We start from the raw sequence: 18525 nt of genomic DNA on the forward strand, positions 1-18525 counted from the left end.
TGTACTTTTACGAATACGTTACGTGTAAGTTATTAAGATTTATCTTTGAATAAATGTTTGTTTGTCTTCGAATGTAAGCACGATTGTAAATTATTTATTGTTATTAGACAAAATATCTATTGAGAAAATGGCAACAGCTAATTTCTGAATGTCGTTCTATTTATAATTTTAAAAATATATATTGAGATGATGTACGCTTGAAATGTTTAACGGTACAATGCAGTAAGTATGTTTGTTATGTTATGTACTTTTACGAATACGTTACGTGTAAGCTATTAAGATTTATCTTTAAATAAATGTTTGTTTGTCTTTTACAACCATTTTATGAGTGATTAATTTAACTACAAAAGGAAGTTAACAGATGTTACAGAACTGCGATGCTTTCTCCTTGTTTTCTTTTCTCCCAAAATGTTTTGTACGACGACATTTTCGTCTTGCTTTGTTTTCTCCGCGGCGTTTTCATGCGCGACGGTTTCGCCTGCAATCGTATAAATCAGTATTCCATCTTGTATGCAAATGGATTATTAAAAATATGTATGTTGCAAATTTGATGATGTTTACATATTTACGATGTTGGCTGATAGAGGTATTTTACTAGCGTATTATCTTATCTTATTAGGCGTACCTTATGTGCGTTTCGCAATAACGAGTTAATCAGCCACCTTCACTGTTACTATTATTCCACAAACATTTTGACATAAAACGACAGGAATCTAGTTGTCAACACAAAAGTTACATTTAACTGAAAAGTGTAAACTTCTCCTTACTCAAATGAGATTTTTATTTATCACAGGTATAAACTCTAAAACAATGAAAAAAGTGTCTCCTTCTACAACGAGTGGATCTCTTTCTCTAAACGTTGTACGCACTGCGAAATCCAGCTTGCAGGTAAGCTAAAATACTGAAAAAATTATCTTAATTTTAATCACGTATGTATAATGAATTAAAAAAATGGTACTTTTCCGTTTCGCCGGCGCAAATATCGCCAAGCAGACTTTATTGGCGACAACATACATTATACACACAAAAAATATTAAAAAAATGTTAGTCCTAAGAATTCTTTTTTTGAAGGCATAAACATTTTAATATCGCTTAAAATTTTATAAAAAGCCAATAAATAAAGACAATAAATTTATAAAAAGACATTAATTTAAGAATTTACTATGCTTTCATGGTTCAACATCCCGTTTCGCCGGTTCATATCACGTGATCCCAAGCGATCTCATCTCACGTATACTACTCTACAAAAATATAATGCTCTCAGTAATTATCTACATTAATTTCAAGTTAAATCTTAATTTGGAACACAAGTTTAAATGCAAGAAATACTTCAATTCGTACGAATAGCTTACTCAGAAATTATGTAAAACTGCAGTGCTTTACTTCGCTAATGCATTCTCATTAGAATGGATGAATTTAACCCTTGACTTTACCTTTTCTATATTTTCGGTTTCGGGTAAGCGCTGTGATTGCATCCTAATTGATTTAATTGCCGAAAATGGCCTTAGACATAAAACTGAACTATTTGAATGAGGCGTAAAAGGTTACCAGCGAGAATATTCCGTTTGGCATCGGTTGTACCATTATTGGCGACTTTATCGCTTGCGCCGGTAAAACGGAAAAGTACCAAAAAAATTATCACATATTAAACACTGGTTACAATTCTATTTGCTTTGATGGATGACGATACTGAACATGCTGGTTTTTTAATTGCCCGGCGTTTCAAAAGCCCGTTCATTGCGAATTCGTCACAGATTATCATAACTTTAGTCAAAGAGAAAAACCTGAGAAAATCACCTTTCTCGGGTTAATGTTGTAAAGTTATTAGGTTTTTTTATGGTTGGAGACGTGAAAAATGAGCTATGCCTTCATTAAGACTCGAACCTGAGCTTCTCGAATACGTGCTGGGCGTGCTACCGTTATACGACGACAGCTTGCAGGAAGAAGAGAGAAAATACCTTACAGACTCTCTCTTTTAAAGAGTGACTGGAGATTAGGGGATCCAATTTCGAAATCATGTCAGCGGCGAATTATTGTCCACCACCTTTAATTTTCGGCGCAAATGAAGAGTCACTAGGTTATTTTGAAACAGAGGACAGGAAAAATAGCGATGCCTTCACCGGGACTCGAACTTGACTTTTGAATATGTGCCGACTATGCTACCTTTACACCACGAAGACATACTGGAAGGCGGAAGAAAATACCTTACTTCGCCATTAGAGGGCGACTGGGGATTAAAGGACCCTATCGTTAAATCTTGTTGGTGATGAGTTATCGTCCGCCAACTTTTAATTCCTGCGCAACTGTAGAGTCATTATTTTTTTATGCTGGAGACGTGAAAATTTAACAATACCCTTGCCGGGGCTCGAGCCTAGGCCTCTCGAATACGCGCCGAGTGTGCTACCGTTACACCACGAAAGCTTGCTGGAAGGAGGGAGAATATACTTTATAATGTCATATAATGTAATCACAAAATCTGAACCATGATTGCGGTGAATATCTGGATCACAAAATCTGAACCATGATTGTGGATATCTGAATCACAAAAGCTGAACCATGATTGCTGATATCTGGATCCCATAATCTGAACGATGATTGTGGATATCTGAATCACAAAATCTGAACCATGATTGCTGATATCTGGATCACAAAATCTGAACCATGATTGTGGATATCTGAATCACAAAAGCTGACCCATGATTGTGGATATCTGGATCACAAAATCTGAACCATGATTGTAGATATCTGAATCACAAAATCTGAACCATGATTTCTGATATCTGAATCACAAAATCTGAACCATGATTGTGGATAACTGGATAACAAAATCTGACCCATGATTGTGGATATCTGGATCACAAAATCTGAACCATGACTGTGGAAGTTCGTTGACTAAACGTAATTTTTTCCGTTTTTCCCGTATTTTAAACGTGGGGTATACGATATGTTGTAAAAGAGTGTAGAATCACTAGAATTTATTTCGATGTCAGGAAAGGGAAGGCATTCGCAGTGCCCTCACCAGAATGCGAACTCCAGATCTCTCGAAAACGCGTTGAATGTGCTTCCAGTTACACCACGAAGGAATGCGAAAAGGTGCGACCATGGGACATTCCCCCCGAGTGTTCTTCCTCAAAATTGGGGTGGAAATAGAAGTCCAACCTCCTTGAGGCCCTGACAACATGAAATTCTTGGACAAGAAAACAACAACTTAAAAAATTATATCACAGTTTTGGGCTTTGTCATTTGTTTATAGTATTATATAAAGAATAACGATAACATAGTAATTGCAGTAATAGATATTTTCTTACGGAAAGAAACCTGGAACCATTTTCCCGTTAGTTGAATTTTAACTTGAGGCCGCTATTTCACTGATGATGGAAAAAGTTGCAATAAGATAAAATAGCCACTTGACTCATATTTTTTTTACATGTAACCGCGTTGAAGAAAATACCCAGAAAGTCTAATTATGTTTTAAACTAATCATGTTATGAACTGTATAGAGTTGGCTCTTTGACTTTTGGGAAACATTTCGAGACTCTGAAAGGAGCTAAACGATTTACTGCTCTGTCCAGTAAGAAACAGGTATCCTAAGAAGGGAGTAAAAGACACTTTTATTAAAAAATCAAGTAGTTTAACATGAGGCACTTCTTGTGCTTTGAAAACTAACCAGGATTTATGGCGTCGGAAATGTAAATTTTTGAGTTGTACATTTCAAATTCCAAAAGAATAAGTACAGGGTTTAGCAAACTCATAACTGTAGATTGAGTATTATAATCCTTTTAACTTATACTCAGAAGTTACTAAAATGTGGACTTTTGAATAAAGTTTTGAGCCGTACATTCCATTTTCCAAAAGATTGAGCAGAGAATCTATCAAACTCATAATTGTAGATCAATTAAGTATTATATTCTTTTTTAACTTACAAATAGAAGTTACTCAAAATTGTGATACTTTTGAGCAAATGTTTTAGTTGTACATTTCGCATTCCAAAGGATTAAGCAGAGAATTTAGCAAACTTATTACTATAGATTAATTGAGTATTATATTCATTTTAACTTACCTTTATAGATTTCATTGCTTCTTTCATGAATACGTAGTTTACGAATCTACTAATCCAAACATTTCATGTATCACTGAGAAACTATTAATTATATGTAGAATTAATTTAAATTATGCCTTTATGTTACAAAATAAAATTGATGATGCTACAGGAATATGGGAACTTTCGGATTGTTTGCACTTCCATAAAACGTCACCACTACATTGCTGACTTTGTGTATTGGAGGAAAACGTTTGTCAGCTGTCGTGTGAACTCACGATTATATTGTTACGAATTTAGTATTTAAAAAGCTAATGTTAGTTCAATTATAAATTAAATGGTTTTATTTCTCGCGCAGTGCAGCGCGTGACGAATATTAAAAGAAAGCTAAGCCGGAAAATTGAAAATACAAGAGCGCGTGCATTAAATAAATAAATATCTCTTTTTGATTTCGAGAAAGTACTGGAAAGTTCTAGCGCGTGATTTTAAAATCTTATAAAAGGAGGAAAACATCTCAGTTTGTAGTTAGTTGCTTAGTTTGTTGTGGTTTAGAAAACTGCTCTTGTTGATTGTAGCGAATTCGCGGATTAGCGTTCTTTAGCTGTTTTGAATTATGTTCTATTGGACATTTGAGTAGTTAAAAGATAACTACTGTGAGATATTGTAATACTGCATGATAATTTGAGAAAATTTAAGCATTTTTGTTGTGATAATAATAAATTTTTGTTCATTTTTCATCAGACTTGTGCATTCATTTCATAACGAACCCGTACGCACGCAACAATATTTTCTTTAATAAATAGCAACAAAGAGCATTTCCTAATAAACAAGAGATTTTATGACGAAAGATAAAATTATAGAGCCGACATTTGCATTTTTAAACCCAGTGAAAAAAACAACTTCCCCTCGGGGGGGGGGCACTGACTACAGTTGCAATTTATATAAGTTGTAGGCACGTTTTGAGATTAGGTTTTCGAAAGCAGTGGTTTTAATAGATATTTATTAGCAATATTAAGCTTAAACAACAAGATATTATAATTTCAACCTAACTCCTAGAGGGAAACTGCAAAATGAGTTATATAAGGAGATTAATTTTATCATCAATTATACTTCTTTTTGCAGCAACCAGTCGGTCATCCATGTGTTTACATCTATCAAGCTGAGAGTGAAATGCAGAAGAGTGAAAGTCAATCAAGCGAAATAACAGAAAATGTAAGTCTTACCTCGTATATTCTGAAGCTAAATTTATAGCAACTATTGAATTTTTATACAAAGACATCCCTTAAAGTGAATTTTTCACATAGCCATTAGCTTTAAACATTTTAACAGCCTCTAAAATTAAGCAAACACACCAACCATGTTTTTGAAATGAGACTCTATCGATTTTGAGAGCGATCAGACACAGGTCACCGTTTTACTACAGCAGTGGTATTCAAACTTTATAGACTCTCAGAACCCTTAGAACTATAAATTTTTGTTTTCGTAGAATCCCACAATACCATTAGAAACATATATCTTAAAATAATATTTGAAGTCGATCAATATATTATATGGTAAGTGAGTATGTGATAGGTGTAAGCTCACGACTTTGAAACGCGTAGTCACTGCAAGATAGATTTTTTAATATGGTAAATAGCAACAAAAAGATAAATTTTTCAACACAGTTGGAATGTGTCTGACTGGGGCTGGGGCAATATCATGTTTACTGATGAGTCGAGATTTGCTCTGGAGCCAGATGACAAGCGTATAACGATATGGCGTGAACAACGAACACGCAATCAATCCCAGAACATCACCGAACATCACGCATTCCGAGGCGGAAGCATTATGGTGTGGGCAGGGATTTCATTAGGATACCGCACCGACCTGCACATTTTTAAACGGGGCTCTTTGACGGCTGTCCGGTATCGAGATGAAGTCCTAGAAACCATTGTGAAATTGTACGCTGGAGCAGTTGGCCTTACTTTTGTTTTAATGGACGATAACGCACATCCCCATAGAGCTGACATCGGCGATGACTACCTGGAGAGTGAAGGGATTGCGCGTATGGCATGGCCAGCATATTCGTCCGACCTTAATCCCATTGAAAATCTTTGGGATGCTCTCGGCCGGGCTGTATCTTTACGTTTCCCACCTCCAGCCACTCTTATTGAGCTGGAAACTACTCTACAAGAAGAATGGCGATTGCTTAATTCTGCGGTGGTTGACCACCTAATTGAAAGCATGGTCACAAGATGTAAACTTTGTATACAGATGAGGGGGGATCACATCCCTATTAATGTCCTTTTTTTCACTTTATACATAATTCTGTTTAAGTCTCCAGTATGTCATTATCTGATAACTACAAAAATTAATTATTGTTTTTATTTCTGTATATAATTATTGATTTTGTTTTATGCATAAGTATATATGCTACTTTCCTGCCGAATTTTGTGTCAGTCAAAGCAGTATTTGTTGGTTTTTTTTTGCATTTTACATCTTTGTGCTTAACTTTTGGAAGTGAGTGTATATTAGATTCATTTATAGCATTGTTCTAGCATAAGTACGTATTTTGACACAAAATCGGACTTTTACTGAAACAACATACCAATTTCTTTCAATATTTGGATTCTACGACTCGAATTATGCCAAAGTGTCAAGTTTTGTAAAAATCGTCCGAGAAGTTTTTAAAAAATTAACTCTCAAAATTTTAGCACCTCCATGTTAATTGAATTTGGTATATATTTATTAATGTCTGATTTTTAATTAAACTTATTTGATTCTTCCTTTCAGATTTCGAAATTTAGGGTCATTCCAAATAAAATTCGCCCATTTTTTATGAACTGACGTCATATACGAGCATTTTAACTAACGAGCTCTTTCACAGAACGAATTAAATTTGTATCTCAAAGTGCCATTGCATACGTTTTGCTGCAACAGTTCTGTAAATTTGGGGACATTTTTGTGTGAATGAACATTTGTGCGGTTGAGCATAATGTAAAATGGATCTCGTTTAGTAATGTAAATTCTAAGGAAAAACTATACTTTACTGTACTTGTTTTCTTTTAATGAAAGGCTAGAATAAAAAAATTATTATATGTGATTAGCTCGTTAAGTGAGTACTCGTTAAAGTCATGCATGATTCAAAAGCAAATGAACTAAAAATACAGGAGGGAAAAGAAATATACTGTTGACAAACAATCTTAGGTGACAAACATCAATTATTCTGAATGCTTTTGACAAACCGTCCGTTCTCCTCTGCGTAATGAGACCTGTTTAACGTTTTTCATAAATACTATTTCTTTAAAACGTAAGCAAATTTAATGGTAGCTGCAATAAACGTTTTGATGCAAATGTGTGGCATCTCGTTTATGCATTAATAAGTAACAGTATTGAAGAAATTCTCAGATTTGTTGTCTAATGTTCCAATATTTATTGTTCCGCGAAATAAATGGTCAAGAACGTGTCTTAGTATACTGGAGCAAATGTCTATATAAACCGGAGTGCCAGTGTCAACAGGACAGAGTTGTTCACAATAGTTAAAGTCGTAGAACATTTCCATCGTTATCCCTCCGACAGAAAATTCCTGCCCCGCTTAGATCATACATCCTTGACTTGGCTTTTAAATTTCCAAGATACTGAATGCCCAAACAGCCAGATGGATACAGAGACTCCAAGAATATCACATAAATATCTGTCTTGGGAAAGGATCGTTGCATGGAAACATCAAACTCTTTCCAGAAGACCCTGTCCGGAAAGTTTCTGATATTGTTCGAGGGACATTATACAAATGTTCCAGAGCAAAATACAAGCTGGTAAAATTAGTGGTCGTATGTCAAGTTATGAATTCAACGTCGTCGGACCAAGGCCTATGGAGTGACTAAGAAGTCGGGAAAGACTAATTGGAAGACGGCGACATTAACCCATAACAGATTTAATGAAATCTTAAATTTAACATCAAACAGGAACATCAAACAGGAAATCATCAAACAGGAAATCTACATGGCAGAACATTTCGATCTATGGTCCTACGACGAAACAACATTGCGCTCTCTGGCATTTATTCTATATTCGAAACATCGTCTTGTGCCGAATGTTTGAGTTTGATGATGGAAAGGCATTCCGAAGGCACCTGACACTTCCAAGATTCTACATCCCTGCCGTCCTTAAAGAATTACACAGCAGTCCAAAAGGACGTCACTTCGGAATAATGACGATGCTACACAGAGTTCGAGAGAGTTTCTGCCGGAGTAATGTAAGGGATGACGTGCAAAAGTGGTGCCGATCTTGCGATGCCTGTGCGAGTCGGAAAGGTCCGAAGAAACATAGCCAAGGGAAGCTGCAACGTTACAATATAGGACGCCTTTTGAAAGTATTGCTTTTGACATCCTGGGACTTCTGCCACAAACAAAATGCTAGTGGCAACAAATACATCCTCTTTGTCATTGATTACTTCGCCAAGTGGCCTGAAGGTATCCTAGAGTGTTAGCTACCAAGAGGTATCCTAGAGCCTGAAGCTACCAAGAGGCTGTATCTGTAGCACAGGCGATGATGCAACATTGGATTTCTAGGTTCGAAGCGTCTCTTCAGTTATATTCCTAGGAAGAAAGAAATTTTTTCTCGGCTGTAATTAAAGAGCTCTGCAAGGCTACTCGGAATCGACAAAACTCACATATCCTGATTCAGACGGCATGGTAGAGATATTTAATAGAACCATCCTTAACAACCTCTCGCTGCTGATTTTCAAAAACCAAAAGCACTGGGACAAGAAATTATCAATATTTTTGCTGTCCTGTGGCAGTGCTGTCCACAAGACTACTGGGTATTCCTATCGCAGATGATCTTTGGTTGTATAGTACGTCTGAATGGCGAATTCTTGTTTGGTTATTCTCCGGATGCACTTTCATCTCCTGAAGCGTACATCCAAGATCTCTAGGCAAGTTTTGAAGCGATACAGAATTTTGCAAGAGAGCGAGTCAACTTGACCTTTCGGCGGAGAAGATGAAGACCCGCTATGACACTGGAGCTACAGGACATCGAATTAACCAACGTGGCAAGGTGTGGTTATGAAGTCCGATTCGAAGGAAAGGATTCTGTCCTAAATTACATCCCCCCGAGGGGTTGACTCAGGAGAATGCCTGGGAAGTACTAGTTAGGATCTGTACCTAGGCAGTTTCAACCAATGGGGTATATAATTTGGCTTCACAGGACTAGAACCCGAGTATTGTACTCAGGTTGGTTCAGGCTTGGCAGGGACCGTACTGGTACTGTCGTGTCTGTTCCTTCGGCTGCGGTGGGGCTAGATCAGAGATCGTTGACCTAATTTTCAGGGGGGTTTGACCCCATTCAGTTCTCGTGACGGGGAGTGACTGAGTGGACAGAGCACTCATATCTACGATTGTTTGGCCGATGGAGTGGTGCCCGGAGGCAAACTAAGTTCTTTTCATATCTGCTGCTTTCATATCATGCTTCGTTCTGTCCACTGCTTTGTATAAAGCCGGGCGGCGACTGCAAGGGTTGCGCCCGCGAGGATGAGGGACCATAGATATCTGTATGTGTCCGCAAGTCAGACCTGGGCCGAAGGTCTATGTTGTCTGGTGCGTCTGTCTGTCTTAAACTACAGTCACCGCGAGGCTGAAAACAAACAGGCTGAACGACGTCGTAGTTTGGAACCGTACGTCATCGAATTCTAAGCCTAAAGTCGTTCGTTACGATAGGCTAGATCATTACTATGGCCATAGTACATAGTGTACATAATGTAAATAGTATAAGAGCATGTGTGTACTCCTTTATTGAATTAGTGTTTAATGTGTTTTATGTTATTTAGTGAAATTATTGTTTTAGTCTTGCATTAATTTTCCCTGGTTGAAACTATGGCTTTCTATCCAGCCATTGTACTCAGCGGAACAGAGAGACCTTGGGAAGAGGAAAACATTACGAATTTCGTACATGGATAGACAATTTTTGCGAAATTACATGTAAAATTGCTGTATTTTTCTGTATAATGTAACATGAAAAGCTTGAGAGAGAAGATGATCTGCCGGAAAAGTATGCATACAGAGGGAAGACTTTTTTAACATTGAGTAAATGGCTATATCGGCAAGATATCTCCAAGCTACGGAGGATTTTACGAGCAGATTTTGTCTTCAAATTTGGCGACAGATTGCCAAAAGTCGCCGAACTTGCAATCATTTGCGACCATTTTTTGTCCGGTCCCCGTATAACATTATGAGTACTGTAACTGAATAACTGTAATTGATCCCCTATGTAACTGTAACCGTAATTCAGAGAGTGCATCAGTAGGATTTGTTTAGTTCAGCTTGAGTTCGGAATAATTAGACATCTCTGTGAAAGCTTTGCCCTTTGAATGAGCTTTGCTTTGGTTTATGTTTTAACGTTCTTAGTAGTTTGAATGGCCATTATTATTTTTGAATAGATTTCTGGATTAAAAAAATATATATCATATTCATTAATTCAGTATTTAAAATTTGATGATAATAATGTGAACGTGTTTTAAAAACCTCTTAGTATTTAATGCGAAATCCTCAAATGGCTTAATAATTAATATGCTTAATATTCACACATTCAAAATTTCAGAATTGCTGAAATTTCCTTAACACTTTAAAATATATCTTTCAGTACTCATTGCAATACCCTCAAATGGCTTGCGCCAGTTCACCTTCTGGAAGTGACATCCCAACCTCTCTAGTATCTGACCACACCAGAGAGGCACCAAACGTAAGTATTAATTATGTATTTATACAAAGTTATAAAATGACATTATGGTTTGTGGATAATATTCTGGTTTCATAATTCTGTATGGTATTCATTCATTCAACATTTAATACTTGCTTTCAAAAGATTCGAATGTTTATTAAGAAATATTTTTTAGTATTCATTGGAATTCTCTCAAATGGCTTGGGACACTTCTCCTTTTAGAAGTGAAATCGTAACCTCTCTAGTACCTGACCACACCAGAGAGGCAGCCAACGTAAGTTTTAATTATGTATTTATATAAAGCTGTAGGGTTTATATTTATTTTAACTAACATTTATTTTAAGTTTAAACTATCTTTCCTGTCAAGCCTTACTTTCCCCTGGAATTGCCAATGCCAGAGTATGTAAATTTTAGTAGAACGCGCAAAGATTCAAATTATCAGCGGAAGTATTCTGAGTTAAATAGAAAGGAAACGAGTTCGAAAGTGGGCTTTCTTGCTTCACGAGTGTGGAGGTGGCTAGTTAGAAATTGAAGAATCACGCGTTTCGGCCCGTGTGCTTGCCTCGACAAATTGTTAATCTTTCAACGTAATATTCAGAGTTTGCTGAATTATCAGCGGTATTTTAGAACGCGGTGAGGTTAGTTACGTTTAGAGAGCCTCGTAGTTAGTCACTTGTTAGTATCTCTTTTTAGTTTCTTATTTTTATTTTATCGCCGGGTCGGCGTAGTTTATGAGCGTCAAGAGCACGCATTTGTAACTTCTAAAGTTGAATAAAAGGGATTTAAACCCTTCTCAAGACTTTGGTCTATTTCCTGTTCTCAGCCGTCACCACTTTGTTGCGTGCAGGTTGGAAGCGCGCAACTTTACAAAGTTATAAAATGACATTATGGTTTTTGGATAATATTCCGGTTTAATAGTTCTGTATGGTACTCATTCATTCAACATTTAATACTTGCTTTCAAAAGATTCGAATGTTTATTAAGAAATATTTTTTAGTATTCACTGGAATCCTCTCAAACGGCTTGGGACACTTCTCCTTTTAGAAGTGAAATCGTAACCTCTCTAGTACCTGACCACACCAGAGAGGCACCCAACGTAAGTTTTAATTATTTATTTATAAAGTTATAAAATGACATTATGATTTTTGGATAGTATTCTGGTTTAATAATTCTGTACGGTATTCATTCATTCAACATTTAATACTTGCTGAAAATGTTTTCAAAAGATTCGAATGTTTATTAAGAACTATTTTTTAGTACCTATTGGGATCCTCTCAAACGGCTTGGGGCAGTTCTCCTTCCAGAAGTGATATCCTAACCTCTCTCGTGTCTGACCATACCAGAGACGCATTCAACGTAAGTTTCAATTATTTATTTATATAAAGTTATAAAATGACTATTAAGGTTTCTGGATAGCTTTGTGGTTTTATATTTATGAGTGGCATTAATTATTTAACATTCAAATCTTTCTAAAAATGTATTCAACAATTAAAATAAATTTTAGAATTCATTGGGATGCGCTCAAACGGATTTGGCCAGTTCTCCTTCTGGCAGTGAATTCCTACAACAAAATACTGATTTTGACCAGTTTTTACCCTCTCCATTATCTGACGGAACCAGGGAGGCATTCAATGTAAGTGTCAAATTTGTATTTAGATAACGTTATAAGATGACCATTATGGTTTCTGGATAGGTTTGTGGTTTAATAATTATGCATGGATTTCTTTAAGTGAACATTTAAAACTGCCGCCCAAAAGAGATAGCACTTAGTTACTCTGACTGCCGTTTCATTGGGCCTGGATTCGAATCCCGGAGAAGGCATGTGTTTTTGTAAGTGGATAGTGTCTTTCGGTCATGGGGACGCTTTTAATAATTGGCGAACCGAAACATCTCGCCTGGACTGGTGTTAGGGGATGAGGCATAAGAGAACTTCAAATCCGCCATCCGGTGTGTACTTCCTTAAAATTGCGGGAGAGGGAATTGGGCAGAATCGCATTGGCACCTATATGGCGCGCAAGTGTCTTTATATATTTTTCCTCAGACGATTTGTTGACATTTATAAATCTAAAAATGATTATTCATAAATTAATAACTATGTACTTGCATATATAAAATACTTTTGAAAGCTATAAGAATAATTTTCTCCTCATTAATTGCTACGATATACCAACGGTTATGAAATTATTACTTTGCTTGGAAAATATTACTTATAGAAACCAGTATCTTAAAATTGCCTCTGGTATAAGAAATCACAGGTTCTTTAGGTACCAGTTTTTAAATAACAGTGGGATGGGACCGATCAGTAGCACATCAAAGTGAGTTTCACAATTGATGTTCCAAATTCAAATGATTTGAACTTTCTTTTGAAAATGAAGTCATTTGATTTTCCAAATTATGTTATTTTGGAATTCTTGGGTCCATGAACGATGTACTTATGTATCGTTTAATGATATCAGTGTAAAGGAAGTATTTGACGAATAATAAAAAAAAAAGAACTGATGTCATTTTTTTTCAATTTAAATTGATCCTGATTAAACAAGTGCCTTCACATTTGCTGTCGCAACTTAAATCGCATTTGTACAGTACATAAAAACTGTGTTCCGTTAAGTTAACTTTCAACGAAAAAGATTAGTTAGGTAAAACTCAGATTAAGAAAATTTGTGCAAGTTAAACAAACTTAAATGGCGTCCAGAGTAAAAGGATAAAATGAAACTAATGTTAATTGAAAGGAATTTTATTAGTGCTTAATAAGTGTATAACGCCATTATTTTTTTTAAAACAAATTGGTGATTTTTTACTTGGGACAATGACTGATAAAACTCTTTAAAAGTTTCGCGGTGAGAAGCCCGGAGTTTTTCAATGTCGCTCATAAGTGTCCTCTGCTTTCTTCACTTGAGTCAATCTCCATCTTAAAGTCAAGCAGTTCATTTAGCTTCCTGTAGTTTAAAAGCGTTTTTCCTTCTTCTTCAGTAGCGTTGTCACCCTGTCGGTTGGTTTGAAAGATAATCCAGATCTTCAGTCGTCATTTCACTATCATTATCATTCTCGATTAATTCTTTGACTTCAACTTCTTGCATATCTGAAAATCCTTCGCCGAAAATTGCTTTTACAATTCGTATGATTTCTTTAACTTCATTTTTAGTCGATAGAAGTCCTTTAAAATTATTGATAACTTTTGGCCAGAGTTGGTGGCAGTAAACATTCAATACTGATGAATGAACGTTGAAACGCGTATGAATGAAAGTCTAGCTTTGGATAAATTAAATGGAAGCAATTAAGATAACGTATATAAACGAAATCGCGCCATGCTCGGTAAGGGTTACTGTAGTATCTAAAAATCAAGCACGCTAAGTTAATAGTTATTATAATCACGGATGCTCATTGTAGATGCGCATTTATTGTATTTACAAATGGATTTCTTAATATTTGTCTTTATTTTTATTTTTTTTTTTTTTTCAGATTTCACCATTACCAGATCTGGAAGATTTTGGTAAGTAAACTTTTAATATTTTAGTGTGAATTTGAATTTAAATAAAATTTAGTTTCGCATGTGAAACCTTTGTCCTTTCTAATGTCTCAGCTAATTCAGATAGTCGTGCATTGATAAATGATTTAACACATTAGTCACCATGGAGGTCACCGGTAACCGATGACTGGTTATTTCAGTAGCGTCGGTCATAGGTGACCGGTAGTAGTAGATTGATCATTGAACTGTAGTTCAGGACTGCCAACAACATTCTGTGCGTTTTACTATATAAAGAGGACGTGATCTTTTCGCCTCTGAATATTACTTGAAAGAATATAATATGTGCACATTTATGAAAGAATGAGTGTGAAAAGAATTGCGAATATTTGAAATAAATATATAAATAATTATAATACAAAAGATCAATATAATAAAAAAATTGCAAAATTTTAGATTTTTAACTGTTGCCAAAAGTGTTTGTTAAGGTTTTTTACGTTCTCGTTGGGCACGCAGTCTACCAGGCTGTTGTTACACTCGCTCCTACTAACCAATTTTTTTTGGCTTTTTAACTTTTTTCAAGCTTCATTTTCTTTACACTTACCCTATATGCAATTCAAGAGCAAAATTACAAAAATTTTAAAAATAGCATAGCAATATACATTTAGAATAGCTGCAGGACTGGGAATGTCGGAGAAGGCCCACCACCGTCGAAATATCTATCTCGAACATGGAGTTAAGAAAGGAAGGAGTGGTCAAATCGGCATTAGATGTGAAGCACTGTTCCGAAGCTTCGGTCACCAGATGGGGTGTTATTTGTTTACATTCAGAAGCTCGCTTGACAGCGCTCTGATAGAATTTCGACACACGACAGTTCCATACAAATCGAAAAACCTGACAATTCCGCATAAAAGAAACATTCCTAGTATGATGGATAATAACAATTTGTATAGTTTAGCGACATTTACGCAAAAACCACATCTTGGTTATTTTTCGATAACTAACAATAGCGATTTTGATTATGAATTTGTTTCATAAAATTCTCAGCTATTGAACTATAAAAATATAGATTTTAGCAAAAAAGTTATGCTTAAAGAATGAAAAATACCTCACCGTACTTTTAAAATTGTATACATTTTTCGATACCCTTAATACGGTATTCGCTACTTTTATTTTATGTTTCAAATAAAATTAATTTTTTTTTCATATCCACATATTATTGTAACATGTACTTTTTAAATTTAGTGTAAATTAGTTTACTCGAAAAATATAGTGAATGCACAGAAATTAAAGATTTCCACATGCCGGAAATGAAAAATATGAAATATGTATGCGTATTTATGCATGTGCTTCCAAAAAGCATGTATCTGCCTTTAACAAAATAAGTAAATATTTATTAAATTATTTATAAATGTATTTGAAATGAAGGATTTATTCATTCATAAATAACTGTGAAAGTTACTGTGAAGAAATCTAATTATTAAATGTATCTAAATTTATAATGATTATAAATATTATCTAAATATATAATAACCTTAACATTGAATTGTAAACATAAATTGACATCCTGTTGACAAATACATTATAAAACTAGTTAAGCAAGAATTGTTCGTAATGGAAAGCAATCTGTTAAAAGGTATTGTAAAGCAAATGCTATGAGATGCGTATTTAAAAAAGTAATAAAGAAGAGTTTTGGAATATGTATTGTTGAAATTAAGGGTAAAAAAATCTAATAAGTATAATTAAAAGAATTATTCCCCTTACATTTTATAATAAGTCAGTTACAAGTTTTAAGTAATATTTAAAAAATAATCCTTACTGTATTCCCTTTCAGAAATATTCAGAGAAAATTAAGTACTATTTAAAGTATTTCGTTATTAAATTAACAGGTGCTCTAATTTGAAATGGACCGAATAGAGCATTAATTATAAACTGACTTATAGTTTTCGATTTAAAAGATACCTGAGAAGCTAAAAAATCATGTCATATTTGAGAAAGCATTTTAGGAAGAATCTCTATAAATAAAAAAGAAATAATGCATAATTTTAAATATGCAATAAACTTTGATCTTAATTTTTGTAATCCTTAACCGAATCAAATCGAATTACCTTAATTTTTTTTTCTAATGTAATTAACGAAAACTTGTGAAAATATTTCAAATTAAACCATTCTGAGCAAACTGTTCTGTGAAAAGTATAGCATTTAATTCAGTTCAGAATGAAATGTTGTTTAAAAATGTATTCTTTTCATATACTTAGGACTCTGAAGTATTATAGGAAAAGAAAATATATACATTTATATGCATATTTACGAAGTATTTACAAAATATTTACATCCGATCGTGTCAAAACCCATTGAACTCAATGGTAAATTACCCAATGTTTTGGTCACCAAAGAAATGATCGCCAGTGCTTCAAATCAGGGTATGGGGAAACCGGTTTAGGGCCACGCCATCTAACTTTCTACCTCCATGATCTCGAAATAGTAGTGGAAGGGGCTGTACTTGCGTGAAAACAACAGGTAGGAAAGCTCCTGGCGCCATCTGTTGACAAAATGTGCAAAAAAAACTATGAAAAATTTCCTTAAAACTGAAGGCAAAATACAGCTTAGAATTGAGTTCGTTTGCAAATTTATGCAAACTACGCTAACTTTCGTTACGTCATTATCTCCAATATTTGTTCTTCAGTTTGCTGTTTTAGTTAATATTACTTCTTCAATACGTAGTTATCTTGAATGTGTACGGAGCTTTCTTAATTTTTAGGCTATTAGTCTAAAAAAAAAAAGATTTTGCGTTATTTGGCTTTATTTTACTAATTCTCTTTTCACTTAGTACGTTGCCATTCGGGAGAATGTAAGATATTTATCTTTCAAATTTAATCTGCCTGTTACTGATGAACAAACTAAGCTATTTAAAAGTAATAGATGTAGATCCTGAATATAGTATAGCATAAAATAATATTTTTCCACTTTGTAATATGATTGATTTAAGCAAAATGCATTTAGTTTATGATATAGCTATAGAATACTATTAGGCATTTTTATAAAATTACATTGCATATATTTTCACTTTTTAAATATATCGAAGATATATAACGTTCCTATAGTCTAAATGCCCATAGTCATTTAATGTCCTATAACATGTTTCTTTATTCCAAGTCACCATCCCTATCGATAATCTCTACTGATGAATTACAATAAAATTTAAATGTGTCCTTTTGAGCGATCATTAAAATCTGATGATCTGAAAAAGTTTCTGTAATACCTTACAAAATTCCCCTTTCTTTAACTTCTTAGTTTACTTCTGTTTTGCTGCTGTTCGCCGCAGGCATTGCTACAAAATCATCGCGGACAAAATCGTCGTGGAGAAAACAACACAAAGAAAAAACACCGTAGAACAAAATATCGTGGAAGAAAAGTCAGAAAGAAGAAAACATCGTCGTCGAATATCAAACTATTCAAAAACATCTCGATTTTAAAACATCGTCGTAAAATACAGCGTGTCTCAAAAGTTCGGTGCTAAGCTTACCATGCTGGTCTGTCATATCATACGACAGTCAAGATTTACATAGGAACTCGTGTCCGAAAATGCGAACGGCGACAGCTAGAGGGCATTGTTCGCAAGCATAGAGGGGAAGAAAGAAAGATATCGAAAGCGGTATTAATATGACATTTATTGCAGAACACGGTTAAATCATATAAAAGATCTTCAACATTCCTTCCATTCGCCAAATTCCATGTTTCCTAACATCGACGCATGGGTTCACAGACCCGTTCAAAGTGGACAGGTGTGTCACGGACAGCTGCCGCGATCCTGGCGGCGAGATCCATGTCCGATGTTGTGGTCATGAGCAGCACAATTTCCGATCAATGAGCAGCACGATTTCCGATCAATGAGCAGCACGGTTTCCGAAGGAAACACTCCACTGTTCACCAATTGCACCGTATTCCGGAGTTAATTTCCAAGGGCATGCAAGAAAATTCTATCACCGCTGCTCTGTTTCTCGATGTGGCCAAAGGTCGTGTCTGGCTTGGGGGTTCACTCCACAAACTCATTAACCTGGGAATACCAGGTTACCTCGCCAACATCTTAAGTTCTTACCTTATAGGTCGGCAATTTGTCGTTCGTGTCAACAACACAATATCCACCCCCAGACCTACCCAGGCTGGCGTCCCCCAGGGATCTCTTCTCGGGCCCCTTTTATTCAATCTTTATACGAGCGACATCCCACAGACACCATACACCACATTCGCACTCTATGCAGATGACACTGCGATTCTTTCACAAAGTGCATATTTTAGCTCAGTCATTACAACACTACAAAACCAC

General features: G+C 35.3%; 1 protein-coding gene across 1 annotated transcript in view; it reads left to right on the forward strand.

The window, feature by feature from the left end:
• LOC118195936 (uncharacterized) overlaps positions 1 to 18525 on the forward strand; it is a 51832-nt gene that overhangs the window by 25709 nt on the left and 7598 nt on the right. The window contains exons 5-12 of the mRNA XM_085812098.1: positions 794 to 888; positions 5162 to 5251; positions 10658 to 10756; positions 10911 to 11009; positions 11733 to 11831; positions 11993 to 12091; positions 12240 to 12368; positions 14195 to 14225. Coding sequence (XP_085668224.1) covers positions 794 to 888; positions 5162 to 5251; positions 10658 to 10756; positions 10911 to 11009; positions 11733 to 11831; positions 11993 to 12091; positions 12240 to 12368; positions 14195 to 14225 — 741 coding nt within the window. The remainder of the gene's footprint in view (positions 1 to 793; positions 889 to 5161; positions 5252 to 10657; positions 10757 to 10910; positions 11010 to 11732; positions 11832 to 11992; positions 12092 to 12239; positions 12369 to 14194; positions 14226 to 18525) is intronic.

Source organism: Stegodyphus dumicola, chromosome 2, assembly GCF_044657685.1.
Source record: "Stegodyphus dumicola isolate Sdum_Otavi_A_Nest chromosome 2, ASM4465768v1".
Classification (NCBI taxonomy): domain Eukaryota; kingdom Metazoa; phylum Arthropoda; class Arachnida; order Araneae; family Eresidae; genus Stegodyphus; species Stegodyphus dumicola.